Source organism: Macaca fascicularis, chromosome 6 (assembly GCF_037993035.2).
Source record: "Macaca fascicularis isolate 582-1 chromosome 6, T2T-MFA8v1.1".
Lineage (NCBI taxonomy): Eukaryota > Metazoa > Chordata > Mammalia > Primates > Cercopithecidae > Macaca > Macaca fascicularis.
Window position 1 is genome coordinate 141,103,013 of NC_088380.1, and position 23,801 is coordinate 141,126,813.

The 23,801-nt window shown below is 54.9% G+C and overlaps 1 protein-coding gene and 1 non-coding gene across 31 annotated transcripts in view; one reads left to right on the forward strand and one right to left on the reverse strand.

Moving 5' to 3' along the window:
* The window catches only part of JADE2 (jade family PHD finger 2), a 152,618-nt gene extending 130,173 nt beyond the window's left edge, over positions 1–22,445 (forward strand). For 10 of the 30 annotated variants that reach the window (XM_065546745.1, XM_005557799.4, XM_065546748.1 and 7 more), the window contains 6 exons: positions 348–515; positions 3,358–3,474; positions 5,301–5,765; positions 12,855–12,972; positions 16,002–16,130; positions 17,730–22,445. In XM_065546745.1, the coding sequence (XP_065402817.1) occupies positions 348–515; positions 3,358–3,474; positions 5,301–5,765; positions 12,855–12,972; positions 16,002–16,130; positions 17,730–18,553 (1,821 nt within the window). In that variant the 3' untranslated portion in view covers positions 18,554–22,445. The remainder of the gene's footprint in view (positions 1–347; positions 516–3,357; positions 3,475–5,300; positions 5,766–12,854; positions 12,973–16,001; positions 16,131–17,729) is intronic. The other 20 variants (XM_045394236.2, XM_073994240.1, XM_065546742.1 and 17 more) reach the window with 5 other exon arrangements.
* LOC123574253 (U7 small nuclear RNA) lies at positions 17,370–17,430 on the reverse strand. The gene has a single exon (XR_006699140.1). It is a non-coding gene; the product is annotated as a U7 small nuclear RNA (small nuclear RNA).
* Positions 22,446–23,801: the final 1,356 nt, after the last annotated feature.

The window sequence follows — 23,801 nt, forward strand, 5'->3', positions numbered from 1 at the left end:
ACACACCCAATTTTGTATTCAACTTAAGGGGATTCTTGAACCCTCCTGAGTCTATTGCTGGTTAGGAACCTCTGGCTAAAGTGACTTTCCTCCCAGCAGAGGGCAGACCTGAACCCTTTCACAGAGGACTGAAATGGTGACATTTCAGGCATACAAACAGGCCAAGGAGGGCTTTCCAGGAGCCCTTCCTTCCTTGCATTGTAACTCCTCAGAAGGTGTATGTGCCAGAGGCTGGAGGCTGTGTAGCAGTGTAGCATGGGGCTAGCACTGGACCAAATGCAGCTGACTGCTGACCAGACACAGATTGGCCAACTCCACTGACTCATGACCACCCTGCTCTCTCCTAGGCATGCTACGGGATCCTCAAGGTGCCCACGGGCAGCTGGCTGTGCCGGACGTGTGCCTTGGGTGTCCAGCCAAAGTGCCTGCTCTGCCCCAAGCGAGGAGGAGCCTTGAAGCCCACCAGAAGTGGGACCAAGTGGGTGCACGTCAGCTGCGCCCTATGGATTCCTGAGGTGGGTGGGCCTGGAGGTGAGGCAGCCCAAGGAACAGCCCATGGGGAAGTGGGTCTGCGTGGGACTCAGGTAGCAGAGCACTGGGAAAGGAAGGTGATGGACTCACATTAAAACACTGGCATCGGCTGGGCACGGTGGCTCACGCCTGTAATCCCAGCATTTTGGGAGGCCGAGGTGGGTGGATCACCTGAGTTCAGGCGTTCAAGACCAGCCTGGCCAACATAGCAAAACCCCCTCTCTACAAAAATTAGGAGTGCGTGGTGGCAGGCACCTATAGTCTCAGCTACTCAGGAGGCAGAGGCAAGAGAATCACTTGAACCCGGAGGTGCAGGTTGCAGTGAACCGAGATCGCACCACTGCACTTCAGCCTGGGTGACAGAGCGAGTCTCCGTCTCAAAAAAAAAAAAAAAACACACACACACTGGGATCTCAGGTGATGGGCCAGCGAGGAATCCAGACCACAACTATAGGGAGCTTTGCTTGTGGACTTGAACAGAGCTCAGGTGGTGAGTTCTATGAGAAAATGGAGTTACGGACCGCTAGGAGATTCAGGAGATAGGTATAAGGTCTGGACAGAAGTCAGGCAGCTGACTAGAGGGGAAAGCAGGTTGTGGGGTCCCTCTAAACCTAGGCAGTGGTTCCAATCAAAGTCAAGCCACATGTTCAAAACAGAGATAAGCCAACTAACCTTAAAAGAGAATTGGGTGGGAGGCCAAGGCAGGTGGATCACTTGAGGTGAGGAGTTCAAGAGCAGCCTGGCCAACATGGTGAAATCCTGTCTCTACTAAAAATACAAAAAAAAATTAGCTGGGCTTGGCACATGCCTGTAATCCCAGCTACTTGGGTGACTGAGGCACGAGAATCACTTGAACCCAAGAGACAGAGATTGCAGTGAGCTGAGATCACGCCACTGCACTCCTGCCTGGGTGACAGAATGAGACTCTGTCTCAAAAAAAAAAGAGAGAGTGAATCAGGCAGTAAGCCTAAAGAGACGTTGGCTAGTGGGCCTGCTGCTATGGCTGTGGCTAGGATGGCAGGGTGGGCGTGTTTCTAAGTCCAGGTGGGAGTGCCACAGGCAACAGGCTGGGTCCAGAGTCAATGAGTTAGCAGAGGTCCTGGGTGCCCGGAAGGCCAGCCATTTTATTTGAAATGTGAAATGTTAAAATGCACCAGAGTTTCAGCCCCAGCCCTGCTGTGTGGACTGACTCATATTGAGGCTCCACTCCAGTGTTGCCTGTGCCCAGGAGCAAGCCAGGTGGCCCTGTCCATAAGTGGCGCTCTCCTTCCTGGGCTCCCAGTCTGAAGCCCACACTGCAGGCTTCTGTCATCACAGTTGTTTGTGTCAGCGGTAGGCACTTGCTTGCGGATCAGCATGTTGAAGACTGGGACCACCTATGAGTGTGCCCTGGGCTGGGCATGGCAGAGACAGAACCAACAGGGACTCCATCATAGAGACCCTTTGGCTCAGGACCCTTGGAGAGAATTGCTTTTTCCATCCTCAGGCATCAGCAATGGGGAGGCAAATGTGCTCTGCCTCTGGGCTGTGGGTTGGTCTCTGCCCAGTAGACTTGGGCATAGTTGTAGGCCTGTCCCCATAGGAAGGGCTCAACAAAGGCATATCCCCAGGAAAACCCTAAAGACCTTCAAGAGGAGGTCCCACCATGAGACTTTTTCTTGGTGCCTAGAAAAATAAGTAATATAAACACAAATTGTAACAAGAACTCTGAAGATGTTATTAACAAGGGCCTGAGTGCAGAAAGGAGGGGGATCTTGCATGTACCTGTGCACACACTGAAGGGGTGGCCTGCCCCTCCACACCTGTGGGTGTTTCTCGTAAGGTGGAACGAGAGACTTGAGAAAAGAAATAAGACACAGAGACAAAGTATAGAGAAAGAAAAGCGGGGCCCAGGGGACCGGCGCTCAGCTTACAGAGGACCCATGCTGGCCCCGGTCTCTGAGTTCCCTTAGTATTTATTGATAATTATCTTTACCATCTTAAAGACAGGGGAGTGGCAGGACAATAGGATCAAAGAAAAAAGAGGAAATCGGCAGTAAGACATATGAACAAAAACCTCTGTGACATAAGTTCAAAGGAAAATGCTGTGCCTTGAGATGCATATGCAAACATCTCCATAAACCTTTTAGCAGCATAGTTTCAGTCTATCACATGGGGAGAAACCTTAGACAATACCTAGCTTTCCTAGGCAGAGGTCCCTGCGACCTTTGGCCGTGTACGTGTCTCTGGGTAGTTGAAATTAAGAGAATGGTGATAACTTTTAACCAGCAAGCTACCTTCAGGCATTTGTTTAACAAAGACACATCCTGCACAGCCCAAAATCCATTAAACCTTGAGTCACCGCAACACATGTCTCTTGCAAAGGACAAGGTTGGGGGTAGGGTCACAGATTAACAGCATCTCAAATACAGAACAAAATGGAGTCTCTTATGTCTACTTCTTTCTATATAGACACAGTAACAGGCTGATCTCTCTTCCTTTTCCCCACACACACACCAAAGCACCAAGGCCCACACAGTCGCAAGCACACACACACAGTCAACTACACACACTGATGGCACACTCACACATTCACAGACAATTTAAGATGAGTCTCAGATGAGCACACACTAACACACTCATCCAGTGGTCAGCTTGGGAGAGTTAGGAGGAATTCCGGCCTTTGAGCCATGCTTGTTTGGTGTCAGGAGGGACTTGGGATTTAGGGGCTCAGCCACTGCCCTGTCTGCCCACCACCTAGTTTCAGCAGACAAACCCCCATTTTGGAGATCCCTGGAGGCAGGCTGGGGATGAGAGGAATGATACAGCCCCCTGTGTCCTGCCCAGGTCAGCATCGGCTGCCCAGAGAAGATGGAGCCCATCACCAAGATCTCGCATATCCCAGCCAGCCGCTGGGCTCTGTCCTGCAGCCTCTGCAAGGAATGCACAGGCACCTGCATCCAGGTATGTGGACTACTTCACCCTCCTGCTGCCAGGAGCCGGCTGAGAGAGAGGCATGCTTGGGGCCTCGGACAGCAGCTGCCACCACCCTCTCCCCTCCATGGGGCTGCAGACTGATGCGCCCCAGAGGGGTGTGGGACTGGGGCCAGAGTCAGAATCGCACCTGATGGGGAGCATTTCTCCATCCCCTGGTCTTTTAGGGAGTGGGAACAGACCTGGGGAACCAAGGCTCACCACGCTATTGGAGTGCTGAGAATTCTGGCTTTCCCTGAAAGCAAGTGTCTTGGGGCTCGATGAATACATTAGCCTCACTTCTGACATTGAACTTGACACATTAGGGGTTAGGAATCAAACTTCTCCTCTAGCTAAGCTAATAGACTCTCCTGACACTGGAAGGGCTATACCAGTCTGTCTTTAGCAAAGTCTATTCCCAAAGTCTAGCGTGCATGAGAATCACCTGGAGGGCTCGGTAAACATAGACTGCTGAGCCTACTCCTGAGAGGCTCTGACTCAGTAGGTATGGAGTGAAGCTGAGAACTTGCATTTCTTTTTTTTTTTTTTTTTTTTTTTTTTTTGAGACGGAGTCTCACGCTGTTGCCCAGGCTGGAGTGCAGTGGCGCGATCTCGGCTCACTGCAAGCTCCGCCTCCCGGGTTCCCGCCATTCTCCTGCCTCAGCCTCCTGAGTAGCTGGGACTACAGGCGCCCGCCACCGCGCCCGGCTAATTTTTTGTATTTTTAGTAGAGACGGGGTTTCACTGTGGTCTCGATCTCCTGACCTTGTGATCCGCCCGCCTCGGCCTCCCAAAGTGCTGCGATTACAGGCTTGAGCCACCGCGCCCGGCGAGAACTTGCATTTCTAACAAGCTCCCAGGGGATGTTGATGCCTCGGGTCTATAGTTTGGGAGTGCAGGTGGGAGTCATCCTTTGTCCGCCTCATCTTTTAGGAACAGAGTTGTCATTGTAAACGTTAGTTGTGCCTCCACTCATCCATGGACCTTCAAAAGGATTTGTGAGTGCAGCATAAGCAGTCGTAATAGTTGGGTGCATGATTGCTGACACAGTTATCAGCTGCCCACAGCCATCATCCAAGGCTAAGAGAGAGGGTCAGGCCTGAAGCTGTCTGGACGAAAGGAGAGGGAAAGGGTCTAAGTCCAGCCCCTCTTCCCAGAGGACAAAAAGGGGACCACAATCTCCATCTTAGATGAGCCAGTGACCCATCATCAGCCTTTCTTTTGATGCTCTGTGATGCCAAAGTCATTTTGCCCACACAAAAATGCAGCGTGAGGCCAGGCATGGTGGCTCACGCCTGTAATCCCAACACTTTGGGAGGCTGAGGCAGGTGGATCACCTGAGGTCAGGAGTTTGAGACCAGCCTGGCCAACATGGTGAAACCTCATCTCTAAAAATACAAAAACTAGGTGGTGCATGCCTGTAGTCCTAGCTACTTGGGAGGCTGAGGCAGGAGAATCTCTTGAACCTGGGAAGCGGCAGATTGCAGTGAGATGGAGCCACTGCACTCCAGCCTGGGCAACAGAGTGAGACTCTCTCAAAAAAAAAAAAAAAAATGCAGCTTGTCCCCAGAGGTGTTTCTCAACTGTCTTCTGATTGACTCCCCCAGGGCACATGGTGTTGAATGGGCTACCTTTCCGGGCGCCCCAGAGCTCCTCCTCCCGTGCCATAACTCCCATCCTGCACAGGAGGTCGGGAGCCCACGCCATTCTATTTAGGCGTTGTGCATTCTCAGTAGAGCCCTGGAGGAAGCCCCTCTGTCTTCTCCCCTCCCACCAGGCTCCCTCCATGTCTGATGCTGCCCCTCCTTTCCCCTCAGTGTTCCATGCCTTCCTGCGTCACGGCATTCCATGTCACATGCGCCTTTGACCACAGCCTGGAAATGCGGACTATATTAGCAGACAATGATGAGGTCAAGTTCAAGTCATTCTGCCAGGAACACAGTGATGGGGGCCCACGTAATGAGCCCACATCTGAGCCTGCAGAGCCCAGCCAGGCTGGCGAGGACCTGGAAAAGGTGACCTTGCGCAAGCAGCGGCTGCAGCAGCTAGAGGAGGACTTCTATGAGCTGGTGGAACCTTCTGAGGTGGCTGAGCGGCTGGACCTGGCTGAGGCGCTGGTCGACTTCATCTACCAGTACTGGAAGCTGAAGAGGAAAGCCAATGCCAACCAGCCGCTGCTGACCCCCAAGACTGACGAGGTGGACAACCTGGCCCAGCAGGAGCAGGATGTCCTGTACCGCCGCCTGAAGCTCTTCACCCATCTGCGGCAGGACCTAGAGAGGGTGAGTCCCCATGCCACGTGCCCACCCACCTGCCTGGTGGGTCCAGGAGTCCTTTCCATGCCACAGGCACTGCCCTGGAGCAGCCAGGACTCACCAGGATTCAAACTGTGAGCTCTGGTGGACCGGCCCTGTGCAGGAGCCTGCCAAGTGGCTGAGGGCCTTCAGGTCCCAAAGAGTATGGGGGTAACTGGCACTTTACAGAACAGAGAAGAGTCCAGTTCTCGAGTCTCTGAGTCCCTCTTATGCCAGCCCTGTCACAGGCCTGGTGAATGGTGGGGGCCCTGCCAAGGTCAGGAGGCTGGGAGCACCAGAGCTAGGGCGAGGACCCAGGCTTCTGGCACTTGCTTGCCTCTGTGGGCCCTGCCTGGTCCTAACACATGAGCTTGCGTCGAGAATCTGAGGTAGAGGAGGAACTAGGGCTTCCCAAGCTGTCCCCGTAACCCATGCTGAAAGCCAGGAGCATCAAGAGCCAGGAGCAGCCAAACAGGCACGTGCCGGGCCAGGGCAGGGTAGATGGGTAAACGCGGCTCCGTGGGGTGCTGGGCAAAGAGAACAGAGGCACGAAGGAGACAGGGTGGACTCAAGGAACGGTGGAGTGGAAGGAGGAGGTGAATGGGGCTGATGGATCGCACGAGGCTGGGCTAGTGGATCGCAGTGTGTCTGGAAGCTGCAGAAGTGCTAAGGAGGGACTGACACATTGCGGCTGGAACTTCCACCCATCACTCCCTGGAGGAGAAGTCCGAGGAACGGGTGGGCTGGCTGAAAACCGCCCCCAGCTGTGTGCTGGGGAACAGATGATGGTGCCTTGGTCCAGGGGGCTGAGTGAAATGAAGCAGGATTTCTGGATCCTTGTCCAGTCCTCTGAACCCCACAAGCTGTTCTGGCCTCTCCTCTCTGGGACATTTCTAGGGTTCCAGAGCATATGGGACCATGTCACAGTGTCTCCCCTGGGTTCAGACACACATGGTCGCCCTCTCCCTGGGTCCTGTCAGGAAACAGCTCTGGGCAGGAGCACGCAGGGAGCTTTGTGTGACCGGAAGCAGCTGCTTTTCTTATCTGCATCGCAGTGGGCAAGGCTGTAAAATGGGTAGGACATCTCCGGGGGTGTTGTACTGTCAGGGAAGGGGCACTGGATCCAACTTCCTCCCTCCTCTCCTTCCTCCTCATCTGCCCTGGAGCCTGCTCAAGAGGGAAATGACCTATTGGCCCCGGAGCGCACTCACTGCCTGGCAGCCAGCTTGCCACCAGGCCAGAAGGAAGAGGTGGGGGTGGGAGGAACCAGATGTCCCTGGCTCTAGCCAGGACAGAGGGCAAGGCCATCTACATTGCAGCCACCACCTCCTGGCCAGCCCAGCGTCCTGTCACATGTGGCAGGGGCATCAGGTGTAAGACCTTCTGAGACCGAAGCTGCTTCCAGAGTCTTCTTCAGGCTACCATGTCTCCACCTGCTGGATCTCCAGCGGAAACACCTGCTTTTACTCCTACTGTTTCCCAAACATCCCCTCAGAACTGACCTCCCTGTTCTGTGCTGGTCAGCCCCCGTGTCTGTTCCTGGCTGGGTTGTCCAGGGAGGTCAAGATCTGACTCATTTATGTAGTCATCATCCTGGAAAAAGAGACTTGAGGAAGATCCTCCCAGCCTTGCTGAGCAGATGAGGAAACGGGCTCGGAGAGACGAACAACAGGAAGCCTTAGAGAAACTCCATCCCAGGGGTTTTGAGCTTGAATTTGGACCTCAGTCAGGGGCAGAAAATGAGTTGTTGGCTTATTCTCTATTCTGTAAATTTCCTGGGCAAAAGCTTCCCCTTATCAGCTCCCTAATCTTCCCACCCCAGTCTCGGCTGGTTCAGGTGGGGCCTGGGGCTGAGGTTGGCAGGCTCTGGGGTTCCAGAAAATGAGAGCTGCTGCACAGACCCCTCCAGTGGGGGCCACAGCACTCCAGAGTAGTCAGGTGTGAACCATCCCACTCCTCCTCTGGGAAGAGGAAGCAGGGCCAATTTTGAAGTATGTGCGGCCTCTTATGGCTCAGGGGACCCTGTCAAATGCTGCTTCTTGAGCAGCCACCAAGCTGGACTGGCGGGCACCAGCTTCGATGAGGGCAGGGGCATGCACAGCCCTGGCAGGGCCGAGGAGGGACAACCATGAGCCAGGCTGACCCCCATCGGCGGCCCAGCCTCAAGGCCTCTCCAGGTCACACATTTGCAACTTGGGTGAATGAACAGCGACAGGAACCCTGCCACGGGGGAGGCTTTCTGCAAAGGCCCGTGGTGGTTGGTGGCCTGGCCAGCAGGCCCAGTCTCGGACCATGGCCCAGTGCAGCGCCGGGAGTACCCAGCCTGTAACTGAGCACTACGCCAGCCTGGGTGGGAATCATCGGAAGATGGGGCAGGGCTTGAGGTCGAGGCCTTGGTAGCCTGACTTTGCATCCAGTTCCTGCACTCCCAGCTCTGTGCCTTCTTTGTTTCGGTTTCTACTTCTCTGAGTTTCAGTTTCTTTGTCTGTAAAATGGGAATAAGGATCAGACTGACCTTGGTGTCACAGTGCGTGTGGGGGACAGAGCTTAGCACAGTGCCCTCCATTGTTGGCCGTGATTGTTGCTACTGTCCTGGCCCCTCAGCATTTGGCTCTTAGAAGAAGGGAGGCCAGCCCATGCGCTCTGAGGGTAGGCTCCACAGAGGACCCACAGGGCAGGCCCAGTGCTAGGGCCTGGGAACCCAGCATCCTCCCAGATCGATTCGTTCCTCCTCAGCCAGGCAGGGGTTTTGCTGAGAGAAACGGGAGCCGGGGCTGCGGCCAGCATGAAATCCCATTTTATGGTCAACCAGATGTGCCTTCCTAAAATTTCAGCGTTGGGCCTTGGCCCCAGCGGACGCTCGGCAGGCATGGCCACTGCAGCCTCCTAGAGTTATTTACGGCTGACAAAAAAAAAAATTGCAGCACTGTTAATCAGCCCGACAAGTGCCGGCTGGTGTCCCCTAGCAACCACGCTGACAAGCAGGCTGTGCAGGGACTTGCTGCTTGTAGCTCTGGCTCTGGTCACCAGGAGTTTATTTGGGAGCCTGACCTGGCCTGAGGAGGAGTCTGAGAGGGTGGAGGCAGCTCTAAGACACACACCTGCCCAGAGGATGACATGGGACAACTTCCCAAGGAGGGAAAGACTCAGCAGGAAGTGGGTCCTGGCCTCAGTGCCTGGATGGTGGCCCGCTTGGCCTCCCACCAAAGCCATCCTTGTCCTGGGCAGCTCCAGCCTCCAGACATCTGGCTCTTCTGCCTCTGTGCCTCCCATCTCCAGAGCTCCCCCAACCCATTAGTGCCCCTGCCTCACCCAAGCCCAGTCACCACCTCCAGCTCTTCCCAGGTCAGTAACCCAAAAATCGCCACTTCCTCCTCCCTGCCTGCAGTCTCCTGCTCTCCCTGCTCACTTGTCTCCCAGGCCCTCCACCCTTCTCTGTCCTGCTTTCTTCACTCACTCCCTATTTGGCACTGGCCTGCTATGCCCCAACCCTTGTCCCTCGCTGAGGCCAGACCCCTGGCAGAGCCTCACCCACTGAGAGCCACTCCCTCCATGAGGAGAAATTCCACAGCGCTGAGCAGGGCAATCCCTGCCACACAACCCACCTCATCCCTGCTGCCCACGTGCTGGGCCCTGCCTCCCTCAGGACAGCCTCCCCTCTGTCCTCACACCAGGGCCTCTAACTTCTGCCAGCCCAGACTCTCGGTCCATTCTCTTCCCTTCCCTCCTGTCTTCCTTCCCCCACAGAGGTCTTTTTTCTGTCCCACACCTGCAGCTCACAAGTCTGTCTTTTCTTCTTCCTTTCTGTGGGTCCTTTTCCACCAACATTTGAATCTGTTCAACCCTCTCTCATCTTCAAAAGCGAATCCTCCCTCTCTATTTCCCTCTAGTCGTGGGTTCCTCTGCTGCCACCCCCATCTCTCCTTTCCTGTCGTCCCTCATGGTATTTGCATCCTTGCTGCCCACTCTGGCCGGATTTCCGCCACATCCCAGAGCCTGCCACCTGGGCCGCCTGCAGCCTCCCCCGCCTACCTCTGCATCCCCCGACCCTCTCAGCAGTGGCTGCCACAATCAGACCTGCCCTTAGTCTTGGAGTCCTTTTCCTGTGATGCTCTGACCAGGTCCCCACTGAGGTCCCGGTTTACCCCCTCCCTCCCTGGCCGCTCCTTGGCCTCAATGGTCATCCACCGCTCTCCTCTGACTGTTCACTCCGAGGGCTGGAGGCCTCAGGCTCCACTGTCTTTCACGGCTGCCCACAGTTTTGCCCCACGTGGGGGTGCTGGCTGCCCCTCCCTCTTGAGCTCCACACCAAGTCCCTTCTAAAGGCTGCCAGCGTCTCATGCCCAGCATCCCTGTTAGTTTCCTAGGCCTGCCTGCCTGCCACCAGCTGGATGGTGAGATTCATCCTCACGGTTCTGGAGGCTGGAAGCCCAAGGTTGAGGTGTCAGCAGGATTAGTTCCTGCCGGGGGCTCTGCGGGAGAGTCTCTTCATGCTCCCAGCTTCTGGTGGTTGCCAGGAATCTTTGCTGTTCCTTGGTCTGCGGACATCTGTCTAGCCTCTGCCTCTGCCAGGTCACATGGCCTTCTCCCTATAGGCCCCTGTGTCAGGACTCCACTCATAGTAGATCAAGGGCCCACCCTAATATAGTATGATATCATCTTAACTATTTATATCTACAGAGACCCTATTTCCAAATAAGGTCACGTTGTGAGGGTCCCAGTAAAAATGAATTTGGGGGAACACTGTTCAATCCCGTACAGAAGCCACTGCAGGTGGGAGAAGGGAAGAAGGGAGAAGGGAAGTGTCTCACCACTCTGTGAAAATCCACCCCTGGGCCGAGCTCAGTGGCTCACGCCTGTAATCCCAGCACTTTGGGAGTCCAAAGCGGGCGGATCAGGAGGTCAGGAGTTCGAGACCAGCCTGGCCAATATGGTGAAACCTCATCTCTACTGAAAATACAAAAATTAGCCAGGTGTGGTGGCAGACGCCTGTAATCTCAGCTACACGGGAGGCGGAGGCAGGAGAATCGCTTGAACCCGGGAGGCAGAGTTTGCAGTGAGCCAAGATCGTGCCACTGCACTCCAGCCTAAGTGACAGAGCAAGACCCTGTCTCAAAAGAAAAAAAAAGAAAATCCAGCCTTGGCTTCCTTTGGCCTGGCTCAGTCAAGCCTTAGCGCCTGCCCTCCTCCCTTGCCAGCCCCACCACTCCTCACTCCTCCCTTCAGACTCCTGCCATGAGGCTCTGCTCTGCCTCCCCCCAGCCTGGATTCCTCGTTCCCAGGCTCTGCCCCCGCCGTGTGATCAACTCCCACTCCCACTGGCTGCTGGTGTGTCCAAGACGCCTTGCTCAGCACCCCTAAGTGTGGGTCAGAGCCACCTGGTCCTGTCAGTAGTTGGTCAGCACCTACCTACCCTGAGAAGAAAGGGGCTCCCGCGGCGTTGCTCGCTTGAGTCCAGGGCCCCACACAGTGCAAGTCCACAGAGCTATAGCCAGTGCTTAAGGGTATGGGGGAAGGAGGCTGGTTGGAGGGTGGTTTTAGGAGGTCCAGGTTTTGACAGGAAGGTGGGCCATCCCGGTAGGCTAGAGCCGGGGCTCACAGGCTGGATCCAGGTGGTTGCAGCCCAGGGTGGCCCCCTGGAGTGGTACTGGCCATAGGGATAGGTGGAGCTGAGGCTCAGGGGTGGATGGCCTGGTGCTCACGGTCTGAGCTGAGGGCGCGCACACCAGCGTGGAAGGCCACAGAGAGTCCGTGCAGAGCGCATCGGGTGGAGGCCTGAGGCTGGAGCCACCTTTGTGGTATATCCTTCACGGCCGGGCTCAGGAAAGAAAGGAGGATCCCCATACCCAGAAGAGAGGTCTGATCTTGGCTGCCCTCGGACTGGGAGAAATGATGGTTATGCCAACAGGCAGGGGGTCTGGAACCAGAGGTCACCCTAGCTTAAAGACATGAAGACTGAACTCAGCCTTGAAGATGGAACCCAACGAGAAACAGCCTGGTCCCAGCTGGAAAGACCCTGGTGGGACCCAGAATTCAAGCTGAGCAGCTTTGGCCAACTGTCCCTGATAATGGAGTCTCCATCCTGTGCTGAAGAGCAAGGAAGTGTCTCAAGGAAGAGGGCTTGGTCTTGGCTCCGGAAGTGTGGCCTGCCCTGAGAGCAGCCAGGGAGGGATGGCCCACTAGGGTAAGGTGCCAGGTGGGCAGGCAGCAGCATGGTCCATCCTGCAGGTGCTTCCTGTGGGACCACCTATAGGAGGGGTCCATGTCCCATGAGCTTAGAAGCTGGTGTCTAAGGCCCCAGGGGGCTCTTCTCAGCTGGCCTTGAGGCAGTCAGAGAGGCCTCTGCCCTCTCTGCTGAGGAGTTCTGTCACTGGCAGTGTGAAGGTGGCTGTGTGGATGTGGAAGCCTTGGCCAGCATGGCATGAGCCTGGCTCAGGTCCCAGTGCAGCAGGTAGACATGGGTTGGCTGCCGGCTGGGCACAGTTGGGTTAGGACTTCCTTTCTGCTCAAAGCTATTCTGCTGGCGTTCTCTCGGGCTGCAAGTACCAGGGCCATTTGTGGCTCAGGACACATGTTAGTTTTTGCCATGCCGTTTGTGTCTGAAGAATTTCTTTACTGGAAAAGAAAGGCCTTGGACAGGAGGCAGAGGGATGAAGTTGGTGACCTGGTGAGACCCTGATGAGTCTGCGGGCACTGTGGTTATAGAGGAGAGCAACCATGTTGGCAGGGCCTTGGGAGGCAGCGTGGCTGACCTTACCAGGAAGGTAAGACTCCAAGGAGGAAGGTGGGCATGCTGGGCTGATCTAACCAGATGCCCTCCCCTGGCCGCTCTGGCTCAGCCAGGGACCACAGGGCCGAGGCTGTGTGTGGCCTTAGGTTTTGTGTCCGAGACATGCAGCACAGGGCTGAGGATGCGCTCAGGGTCTGGAAATTGGTTTGCAGATGTTCTGGGCAGGATAGGCTATGGTGGTAACCTGTGCCCCCGGCGCTGCCTCTACCCATAGCAAGGTCCCCAGAGCTGGGAGGTCTGGGGTGGTTGCCTGTGAGTAAGGTGGAAAATCTCTCTTGTTTTCTCAGGTTAGAAATCTGTGCTACATGGTGACAAGGCGCGAGAGAACGAAACACGCCATCTGCAAACTCCAGGAGCAGATATTCCACCTGCAGATGAAACTTATTGAACAGGATCTGTGTCGAGGTAGGCGCCTTCCCCACCTGCCACTGCCACCTCCGTGTGCCCTCTCTTGCGGGGCTGGGTCCCAAGAAGGGTGTGTCTTGGGACCCTGGTAGGGTATCTGCGTGGAGCCAGGGGCCACTGGCCCCCACCCCTACCCTTCACCATCCAATTAGTCGGCCCAGACGGGGGCCTGCCAGGGTCCTGGGTTGTGTGTCACTAGGCAAAGAGCCAGAGGTTGGAATGTGGGCATCAGGCCTGCCCTCAGGGAGCTTTCTGGTTGACTAGGCCACAGCAGTTCAGGAGCTGATTGCATGTGAACAGGTACAGAGAAGAAGGCCTAGTGGCTTTCTGCTGGTGCTGAGGCAGGAAGACGCCAGAAGCTGGTGAGCTTCCCTGAACCCTGGTGTGCCTGGGAGTCAGTTTCGAAGAAGGCAGCTGCCCCAGAGATGTGATAGGACCTGGCTATTGTTTCTGTCTGACCCTAACAGGATTCTTGCACTGCATCTGCAGTGTTTTCCGCTGTTTTATTCTTATTCTTCGTATTCTCTTGGCGTCACATGTGTTCAATGGGTCTGGCAATCAAAGGCTGAAGGAAGCTCTGACATTGATCTTATCTGTTAATTGTGGATATTGCCAGACACAGGACCCTTCCTGGAGCGTATACATGTTAAGAAGGGCAACACTTAGCCCCCAAAGCGGTACCCCAGTGTTTGGTTTACATGCAGCAGAAATAGCTGGGTGGAGAGAGACCTTGAGCCTGGGTCTGCCAATGCCACTTCAGCCTCGGAGCTGAGCTGGGCCTGGAGTGGAGAGGAGGGAGGAAAGCTGCTGAGCCACCATTGGAGCAAATGACTGAGGACCTCTGCTGCCCCTACTTCTGCCTGAGAGCTGAGCTGACCTGATTGTGCTTTGGCATCACCATCCGCTCTGGCCCCAACATCTAGCCTTGCCAAGTTCAGGTGCTAGTCGTGGCCATGCAGAGCTCACCATGTACCCAAAGACTGTGGCAGCTTCCTGGCTGCTGGAGCTTTCCAGGCCCCCTGTCTTCTGTTTATTCATTCAGCCAGCATTAGCTGAGCATGGATTGGATAGGGTTCCTGCCCTTGTGGAACACACCATCTGGAGAGAGAAAGGAACGTGGTATCGCAGAGGCTACAGTTGCTGCCAGTGCAGGGATAGAAGTATCAGGGATGTCTTCCCAGAAGCAGTGATGCTCCGACAACATCTCAGGCCTCCTAGCACTTGGCTGTGGCCACATGTCGGCTGCAGAAGGAGAAGCCCATGCAAGGCACCCACAGTTGAGGAAGCAGAGGGTGGCAAGCCACGAGCAGTGCCCTCAGGCACAGGATTCCAGAAGCATGGTCAAGAGCCTGGAGGGTTCACATCCCCGCATTGGTTCTGGGGACATTTGCAACTCCTTGTCTTGAGTGTCAACAACAGGCAGCTGTTTGTTCAGGGCAGGGCGGGGCATTTGGAGATGACTGGTTTGCCCTGTCCAAAGCTGCTGCTCACACTGTTGGGAGGCTTGACGCTTGGGGTGGGTCATGGGCTGTGTGCATATTGGTGAGGCTGTCTGGCTTGGCGGCTAGAAAAGGCCTCCTAGTGGAGATGATATTTGGGCTGTGAGCTGAATCAGATGAAGGATAGGACAAGAAAACAACGTATTTGGAGACTTAGTGGCCACAGCATGTCTTGGCAGAGAAACTGGAAGGAGGCTGGAATGGCTGCACCGGGCAGAAGGAAGACACCTAAAGTAGGGGTGATGGGTAACCAGGGTCACATGTGCAAGATCTTCTTGTAGCCTGGGGGAGGAGCTTACACTGTCCTGAGAGCAGTGGGGAGCCTCTCCAGGAGCCTGCCTCCAGAGTGTCTGGGCATTGGTTACATGCCATGTTACAGATGAGATTGCCCAGGCACGGTGGCTCATGCCTAAAATCCCAGCACTTTGGGAGTCCACAGTGGGAAAATCCCTTGAAGGCAGGCGTTCCAGACCAACCTGTCTGTACAAAAAAAAATTACAAAAATTAGCTGAGCATGGTGACACATGCCTGTATTCCTAGCTACTTGGGGGAGCAAAAGTAGGAGGATTGCTTGAGCCCAGTAGTTTGAGGCTGCAAGTGAGCTATGATTACACCACTGCACTCCAGCCTGGGTAACAGAGCCAGGCTCTGTCTCTAAAAAATAAATAAATAAACAGATGTGGCCAGGCACAGTGGCTCACACCTGTAATCCCAGCACTTTGGGAGGCCAAGGTGGAAGGATTACTGGAGCCCAAGAGTTCAAGACCAGTCCGGGCAACATAGTAAGATCCTGTCTCTACAAAATTTGAAAATTAGCCAGGTGTGGTGGCGTGCACCTGTAGTCCCAGCTACTCAGGAGTCTGAGGGTAAAGGATCACTTGAGCCTGGGAGGTCAAGTCTGCAGTAAACTATGATTGTACTACTGTGCTCCATCATGGGCAACAGAGCAAGACTCTGTCTCAAAACAAACCAAAATAGATGAGACTGAGGCCTGGCCTGAACTGAAAGGATACAGGAGCCAGGGGTGCACCCTGAATCTCCCATCCAGTTCACTGCCTGACTTTGAAAGCCAACCAAGAGACCAATGCAGGAGACTGGTTCAGGGGAGCTGACCCTGGGGTTAGGAATGGACCCCAAGCCTCTCGACCCCTCAGATAGTGTTCCTTCCACTGACATGTCTAGCTCCTCAGCCTGGCATTCAAGGCCCTGACCTGTCCAGACTCCCCTCCAGCCATTCTTCCCACCACCCACACTCTCTCCCAAGGCTGCAGGTTGTGCGGGTCAGACTAGAGTCCAGGTCCTGCAAGGGCCTCTCCTTGTGGCCCTGTGGCCACCCCAAGTCCCCCACAGGGCACAGTGGACAATTGGCTCACCCCACCATGCCAGCCGTCCCCTGGCTCCAACCTTTTTGCTGTGGAGGGTGAGCACTGACTGATGGAGGACTCCTGGGCTGCCACGCAGGGATCTTGGTGCTGACTGAGGCCACTCAGGATAACCATATCCCTCCTCCTCTCGCTTTCCCTGACACAGAGCGGTCTGGGAGGAGAGCAAAGGGCAAGAAGAGTGACTCGAAGAGGAAGGGCTGCGAGGGCTCCAAGGGCAGCACTGAGAAGAAAGAGAAAGTGAAGGCGGGGCCTGACTCAGTCCTGGGGCAGCTGGGTGAGTGAGGGCCATGCTGGCCTGCAGACACGGGCAGGCTTGACCATCACCACACTTGCAGCTCTGCTCTGCAGAAGGCCAGCTGCACAGAATAGGAGACTGAGGCTCAAGAGCGGTAACCAGGCCCTTGCTTGCCCAGGTGCACACACCTTCCACCCACAAAGGAGACAGATCTCAGAGCCCCGTGTGACATCCTGGGAAATGCCCCTTATGTAGACCTGGATGGAGGCTGGGCCACGCCCATTCAGGAACTGTCCAGTCATTTCCCTGGCTGGATCCTGGTGGCTGGATTTTCCCAGAGTCCCCCAGGACAGCCCGCATGCTGGGAGGGGCGGATCTACCAGAAAGCCCCATCCTTGTCTTACTCTCCCAGAATCCTCTAAATAGGCCCTTCCTGTAACAGCAGCAGACTTTCCTGGAGCTACCCAGAGATACCCAGAGGAGTGGCTGCAGGCCCTGGCCCTGCCCATCACCTCCACTGCCCAGGCCTCCTGTTAGGCAGAGCAGCCTAATGGGAGCATTGTGACTCATGGACCTCATGTGCTTCCTCCAGAGATCTCGGGGAGCATCATGGAGTCCCCTTCCAGACCTTGCCTCTGGGACAGAGGCCCCAGGTCATCCTTTCTGTCCCTCTGTCTCAACAAGGGGACAACCCAGGCATGGTGGTGCATGCCTGTATTCCCAGTTCTCAGGAGGCTGAGTTGGGAGGATCACTTGATCCCATGAGGCTGAGGCTGCAGTGCACCATGATCATGCTACTGCACTCTAGCCTGGGTGACAGAGCAAGACCATGTTCCTTCATTTCACACCCCTCCCGCAAAAAGAAGGGGATAACTTGGGTGTGTAACAGGAAACCCAGTCTCACGTCTCACCAGCTGTCCCTTCCCAAGACCTCGGTAAGGGAGGAAGGATCTGCCTCCCTCACATCTGCTGGCATCTCACTTGCCTCCTCTCTCCCCTGACATCCAGGAGGGACTGGATACTGCTTGCTACCCCTATTCGCGCCTGATCCCTTTATCCAAGCTCTTTGCTGCAAGCTCTGGGAGTCAATGCTTATAAAGACCGAGTGCCCTCTGGTGGCCTGAGGGCATTTTCCTCCAGATTCCTCCTTCCCCAACCCCACCAGAGTGGGGGTGGTGGGCAGGGCCAACTTCGTGGGTAGCAACCTATGCCGTTGCACAGGGTCCTTGATCTTGGTTTAATGCTCTGCTGCTGCCACCTTGAATTTTTTTCCCCATGGCAGGCTTTCTGGTAAAATTCAAAAAAACCTGCTAGACAAACGAAAAGAGCTATAACACTCCACCTTGAAATTCTTAATAATATTTGAACAAGGAGCCTATATTTTCATTTTATACTCCATCCCACAAATTATGAAGCCCATCTTGAGGGCAGCACGTCCTTCTGGAGAGAAGGGTATAAGTAGTCCCAACTCTTTGGTGGTGTTGGCAGGAGGGATGGACAAAGGTAGCTCACCTGGGTCTGGCACAGAGGGGCAGAGAGAAGAAGATGCATGGTGGTGTGCTGGGAGCGTCAGCGGGCTTCCTGAAAGGGTGGGACACGCGTCTGCTGGCATCTCACTTGCCTCCTGTCTCCCCTCAGCAGGCCTGTCCACCTCATTCCCCATCGATGGCACCTTCTTCAACAGCTGGCTGGCACAGTCAGTGCAGATCACAGCAGAGAACATGGCCATGAGCGAGTGGCCGCTGAACAATGGGCATCGCGAGGACCCTGCTCCGGGGCTGCTGTCAGAGGAGCTGCTGCAGGATGAGGAGACACTGCTCAGCTTCATGCGGGACCCCTCGCTGCGACCTGGCGACCCTGCTAGGAAGGCCCGAGGCCGCACCCGCCTGCCTGCCAAGAAGAAACCACCACCACCACCGCCGCAGGACGGGCCTGGTTCACGGACGACTCCAGACAAAGCCCCCAAGAAGACCTGGGGCCAGGATGCAGGCAGCGGCAAGGGGGGTCAAGGGCCACCTACCAGGAAGCCACCACGTCGGACGTCTTCTCACTTGCCATCCAGTCCTACAGCCGGGGACTGTCCCATCCTAGCCACCCCTGAAAGCCCCCCACCACTGGCCCCTGAGACCCCGGACGAGGCAGCCTCAGTAGCTGCTGACTCAGATGTCCAAGTGCCTGGCCCTGCAGCGAGCCCTAAGCCTTTGGGCCGGCTCCGGCCGCCCCTCGAGAGCAAGGTAACCCGGAGATTGCCGGGTGCCAGGCCTGATGCTGGAATGGGACCACCTTCAGCTGTGGCTGAGAGGCCCAAGGTCAGCCTGCATTTTGACACTGAGACTGATGGCTACTTCTCTGATGGGGAGATGAGCGACTCAGATGTAGAGGCCGAGGACGGTGGGGTGCAGCGGGGTCCCCGGGAGGCAGGGGCAGAGGAGGTGGTCCGCATGGGAGTACTGGCCTCCTAACTCACCCCCTTCCCTGTCCCGGGCCCTGCCCTGGTCCCCCAACAAGGCCTCAGCCCAGTCACAACTGCCATTTCCAGTCTCTGCCGAGTGTCCCAGACCCTCGAGGCTGCCACTCCGTCGTGGTTTTATTTTTAATATAGAGAGAGTTTTGAATTCTACACTGTTGTCTTTCCTCTGTGCTGGCCTAGGACGTTAGGATTCCTTCCACGGCTCCGGCCGCCAGGACCCTGCCAGGTCCCGTGCACCATCCCTGCCCTGCCCACGTGGTATTGCTGGGCCCCTGGCTAGAAGTGGGCAAGGTGGAGAAGAGCTCAGGACTCCAGCCCGCTGCCACTGGGTGACACAGACTGTCGTTTGGGCATTATTTCATGGCAGTTGGGCCAGTCCAGGGCCTACCCCGCCTTGCCCCCAGATTCCACTGGGGTCCATTTGGGGGGTCCTGCTGCACTCCACCGATCCCCAAGGAAGTATAATAAACAATACCCAGCCAGAGTCTACTCACTGTCACAAGCACAACGAGTTTATATGAGAAAGCACTGAGGGGGTGCAGAGGGCCCGCTGGTTCCAGGGGAACTGAAAGCTGTTCCTGATCAGCCTGTATCATCTGAGGCCTGCCTGCCCACCCTGCCACCCTCCCCTCCCTTGCTGCTCTGCCCCTGCCAGTGCCCAGCCCAGCGGCTCTGGGAAGGGGTTCCCAGAATCCCTCCTGAGCTGTGCCATTTACTCAGGGGACTCCCAAACAGCCAGCTGCCAGTGCAGGTGGAGGGCTGTAAGGGAGGGCCAGTGCCCAGACAGGGTCATGGGGCTCAGACCAGCCCACTGTAGAGAATCACTCTGGGGCTCCAACTTCCTTCCTTCCTTTGGGGCCAGTCTCGGCCGAAGTCTGGTCACTCAGACAGAGGTGACCAGACCAGACCGCTTGCCTTTTCAAGTTTCCTAGTCCTGCTAAGAGATGAGCTTCTTCCGTGGTTTCCTTTTGGAAACTCCTCCTTCCAACAAGCAGTGGGATCCCGGGGCCCAGGGCGGGCCGGTGTTGGCCGCTGGGGCTGTTGTAAGTCTTGCTGGATGTTCCCCTGTTCCTGAGCCTTAACCCCTTGCCCAGCCATCCCCCGTGTCCTGCCTTTCCCGCCCCCCCCCCCTTAGGTCCCAGGTAGTTGCTCTGAAGAGTTTCAGTAGAGTGGCCCCAGGGTGATAGCTCAGGGAACAACAAAAAAGGAATTCCGTGAAAACATTTTTTTTTCTTTGATGAATTACTCCTGGGTCACTTCCGCCACTGGTAAAGCCAGAACTTCTCCAACAAGAACCTTGCAAAAAGTCCAGTGAATCAGTCGAATCATTCTGTGGATGCCAAAGAATATTTTGACCATAATACAGCACAGCCTGGACCTGACAACTTGTCACTTGGACTTTTTTTAAAATGGAGTTCTCTAGCATCAAAGTATAGAAACATGTTCATTGCACACACCCAAGGAGAAGAGCCCAAGCGCTCGGAAGAGGATGCTTTTCTGCTGCTGAAGTGTACCTGGGTGTTAGATTTCAGATCCTGGGCTGAGCCCACTGTGAGCTTTCCTAAACTCTGAGAGTCACAGAGGGGAAAGATACTGACAGTGAAACCAGCATGGAAAATGTCTTTACCATGTGGTTCCCTCCTCCCCAAATACATAAAGCAAATAAGCAGGATGGGGAACAGCTTGACCTTCATCCACCCCCAACTCCAAAACTATCAAGGTACGACAGTGGCATTGTCATCGACACTCAGTTTCATGTGAATTTTAGCAAAACAGGAAACAAAGATAACGACTCAGTTCAGAGGATCGGACAAATGTGTCTAGTCCGGGTGGACTTGGAGGGAGTGGGGTGGGCTTCAAGGATTCTGGGCGTTGGGATGGCATGAGCTACCCCGTAGAGTTTAGTCTGCCTGCCCGCCTTGGTAGTAGTGACCAGTCAGTGTCAGCATCAGCGTCCCAACCCCAGTCTCTGTTTACTGCCTTTGAACAGAACTTCTTCCTTCCCCATGCTTTGGGTCACCTCGGGCTGCAACCCTGTCTGTGCCAGATGGCCCAGTCTGACCCTGCAGGAAGCAAAGAGGTGAGCTTAAAGAACAACCAAACTGCCAGGGGTCCCGGAAAGCCCAGGGTCTAGCAGTCTCCGCACTTGGCCCCTTGCCCCTTCACACCATCCTGGGGCAGGGACTGGGCCTCCCTGGTGGCAGGGGTGGGCGGAGAATTAGGGAGAGGGTGCAACGAGTCTGGCCCCTTGCCTCGGGGTGGCTGGTGTTCTTCCAAGAGCCTCTGCTCATGTTGTTGGCCTCTGGATTCTGTTCCTTCTTCATTGGCTATTGCTTTGGACTGGACTGTCGCTGAGCCTGTGTCCTGCAGAACCCGGATGTCTGTTAGGCTGGCTGGCTGCTGCGAGGAGATGAGGGTGGCCTTTCACATGGGGAGCCCTTTCACTCCCAGGCCAAGCCCTGGAGCAGTCTTCTCCAGGTAGCTGTCTTCACCTCCGGGATGTCCACCAGGCTGCAAGGAGAAGGATGCCAGCCACCCATCCTCCCTGAGTTCCCAGCCTTTCCCCCGTTAGTCACAGCTGCTTCTCTCTTTTTCCGGTCTACTGTCCCCAGTGTAGAGGGCTTTGCTGCCCCTGAGACCAAGCAAGGCAGGTTCCTTTTCCAGGCCAGAGGCGGAGGTGGACCTTTCTCTTGACCACATCTCCCCACTCGCACTGCTCCTCCACAGGGAGGGAGAAGCTGCTCTGTAACTCATTCTGGCTATCATCCCCCTTCTCACTGACCTGATCGCCCACCACCTCCTTCCCCTTCATCATGTGACAAAGGATAATGTGCAAGAAAAGTATTTTTATGTATCATAAATGTATTTTGAGACAAATGAGAAGAAGAAAGGTAGAAGGGTTTATTTTATTAAATGAGCCTGACTTTGTGACAGTGTGTGAGCATTTGCAATGTAAGGGCCTCAGCTTCCTTGGAGAAGCCACCCCAGGTTTCCAGACAAAGATGTTGAATTGTTTGTGGGGGGTGTGCCAGGCCACGCCTCGTGTGTCTGCGTGCAGGCATGCCTGTGTGTACTGTGTATGGGCACACTATGGGACTAGCTGGGACAATTCCTAGAGATTCAACTGCCCAATTCTAACAAACATTGGCAGCGGCTGAACTTGGCATTTCCTTGCTAACTGCCAGATGTGGCCAACCTCTGCCCATGTGCAAACCACTGAAAAATGATCTGGATTTCTGTAGCAAAGCCCTTGGGGAGGGCACTCTCCAATGCTCTTGGCCTCGCTGGCCACATTGGCCAATGAGCCAGGGCTGGAGTCTGAGACCTTTGGTTGTTCTTTAAGGCACCTCCTGCCACTTTCTCCCTCAGAGGCACAAACACTTTGTGTTCCACGTGAGTTTGAGGGGACGGTGGGGGGAATGATATGAATGTCACAGGAGGAGACACCTTCTGTCTTTGTTTCAAAGAAAGTGATGTGCCATTTGTTAATATACAAGAGAAATATTGAAAATATATTGAAAAGAGCAATTTTAAATTATTTTTGGCTTATGTTGCAATATTTATTTTCTTGTATTAGAAAAGATTCCTTTGTAGAGAAAAAATGTATTTTTCATTAACGCAAAGACCTATTTCTCCTTTTTGTACATTGTCCATGTTCGCAACCCTTAACGAGCAATAGAATGTATGGTCACCTGGGTGTGGCCAATGCCCGCTGTGCCCTGCATGATTCTGTGTTGCCGCTGCTGCATAGTTCCCAGCCCCATCCTGTCCTGCTCACTCATGGGGGCTTCCAGACCCCAGCCCCACCAGGGCTTGTGTCATAGGAAGCCCTTTGCACTCCTCGTGTGTTGGCAAACGCAGTTAATAAAGCAATGTTTTCTGTGCTGGCTGGTGTGAGGCTCCATTGCATTGGATGGGGTAGGGAACCCTGGGAGTCCCACACATACACCTGACAGTGGGCTCAGCAAAACCACAAGATCCCTGAGTTTTCCAAGGGATCTGCTGCCACCTCCTAAGGAATCATAATAAAGATGCTCAGTGCACACCAAGGGCTATAATTTCAGAGCAGTATTTCTATTTTTGATTGTTATTATTATTTTTTGAGACAGGGTTTCACTCTGTTGCCGAGGCTGGAGTTCAGTCGTGCAATCTTGACTCACTGCAGCCTTGACATCCTGGGCTCGAGTGATCCTCCCACCTCAGCCTCCTGAGTAGCTGGGACTACAGGTGCGTGCCACCATGCCCGGTTGATTTTGGTAATTTTGTAGAGATGGGATTTCGCCACGTTGCCCAGGCTGTTCTCAAATTGCTGGGCCCAAGTGATCCATCCTCCTCGGCCTCCTGAAGTCCTGATACTACAGGCATGAACCATCGCACCTAGCCTCAGGGCAGTATTTCATTTGATCTTCAATATGTTCCTGTGGAATTGAGAGGATGAGGGATGCACCCAAAGTCAAAGATGTGCTCAGAGGTAAAGCTCCGCATCCAAGGCAGGACTGCTGCACGCCCCACCCGCTACAACCACCTGTCTGGGACCACAGGAAAGTTTGGGAGGAGCCTCAAGGGAGTGTCCCTAGGTCGGCGAAGATTTTTGCTTGAGTTTGTTTTTTATTCATGATTTTCTGAGTACCTACCCTAAGTCAGGCTCTGAAAAGAGTGTGGGGAATGTAGCTGCTGTCCTTGCTGGGGGTAGCTCACACAGGCAGTGAGGGAGCTGGGAGTTTTCCTAGAGGCCTGGGCTGGTCTAGGGGTAGGAGGGTTCAGGAAGGGTTTCTCTGAGGAAGTGATTCATTCATTCATTTAACAAGTAGTCTTGACCGGACACCTCACTGCCAGTGTGCTGGGTTGCATACTCTGCATGTCACCAGGCCCCTGTCCCCCTAAAACCTCCAGGCAATGCAGACCTAATGAAAAAATTGTTGCTAGCCCAAGGGAAGCTGATGGTCATTCCTCACAGAGGGCTTGGCCTATGCAAAGATGGATCAAGCTATACCAGGGAAGGGTCTTGAACTTTCTCTGAGGGCTCAAAGCAAGGCTTTGTAGGTCAGAGGTTACATTAAAACTCAAAGAATCGGCCGGGCTCGGTGGCTCAAGCCTGTAATCCCAGCACTTTGGGAGGCCGAGACGGGCGGATCACGAGGTGAGGAGATCGAGACCATCCTGGCTAACACGGTGAAACCCCCGTCTCTACTAAAAAATACAAAAAACTAGCCGGGCGAGGTGGCAGGGGCCTGTAGTCC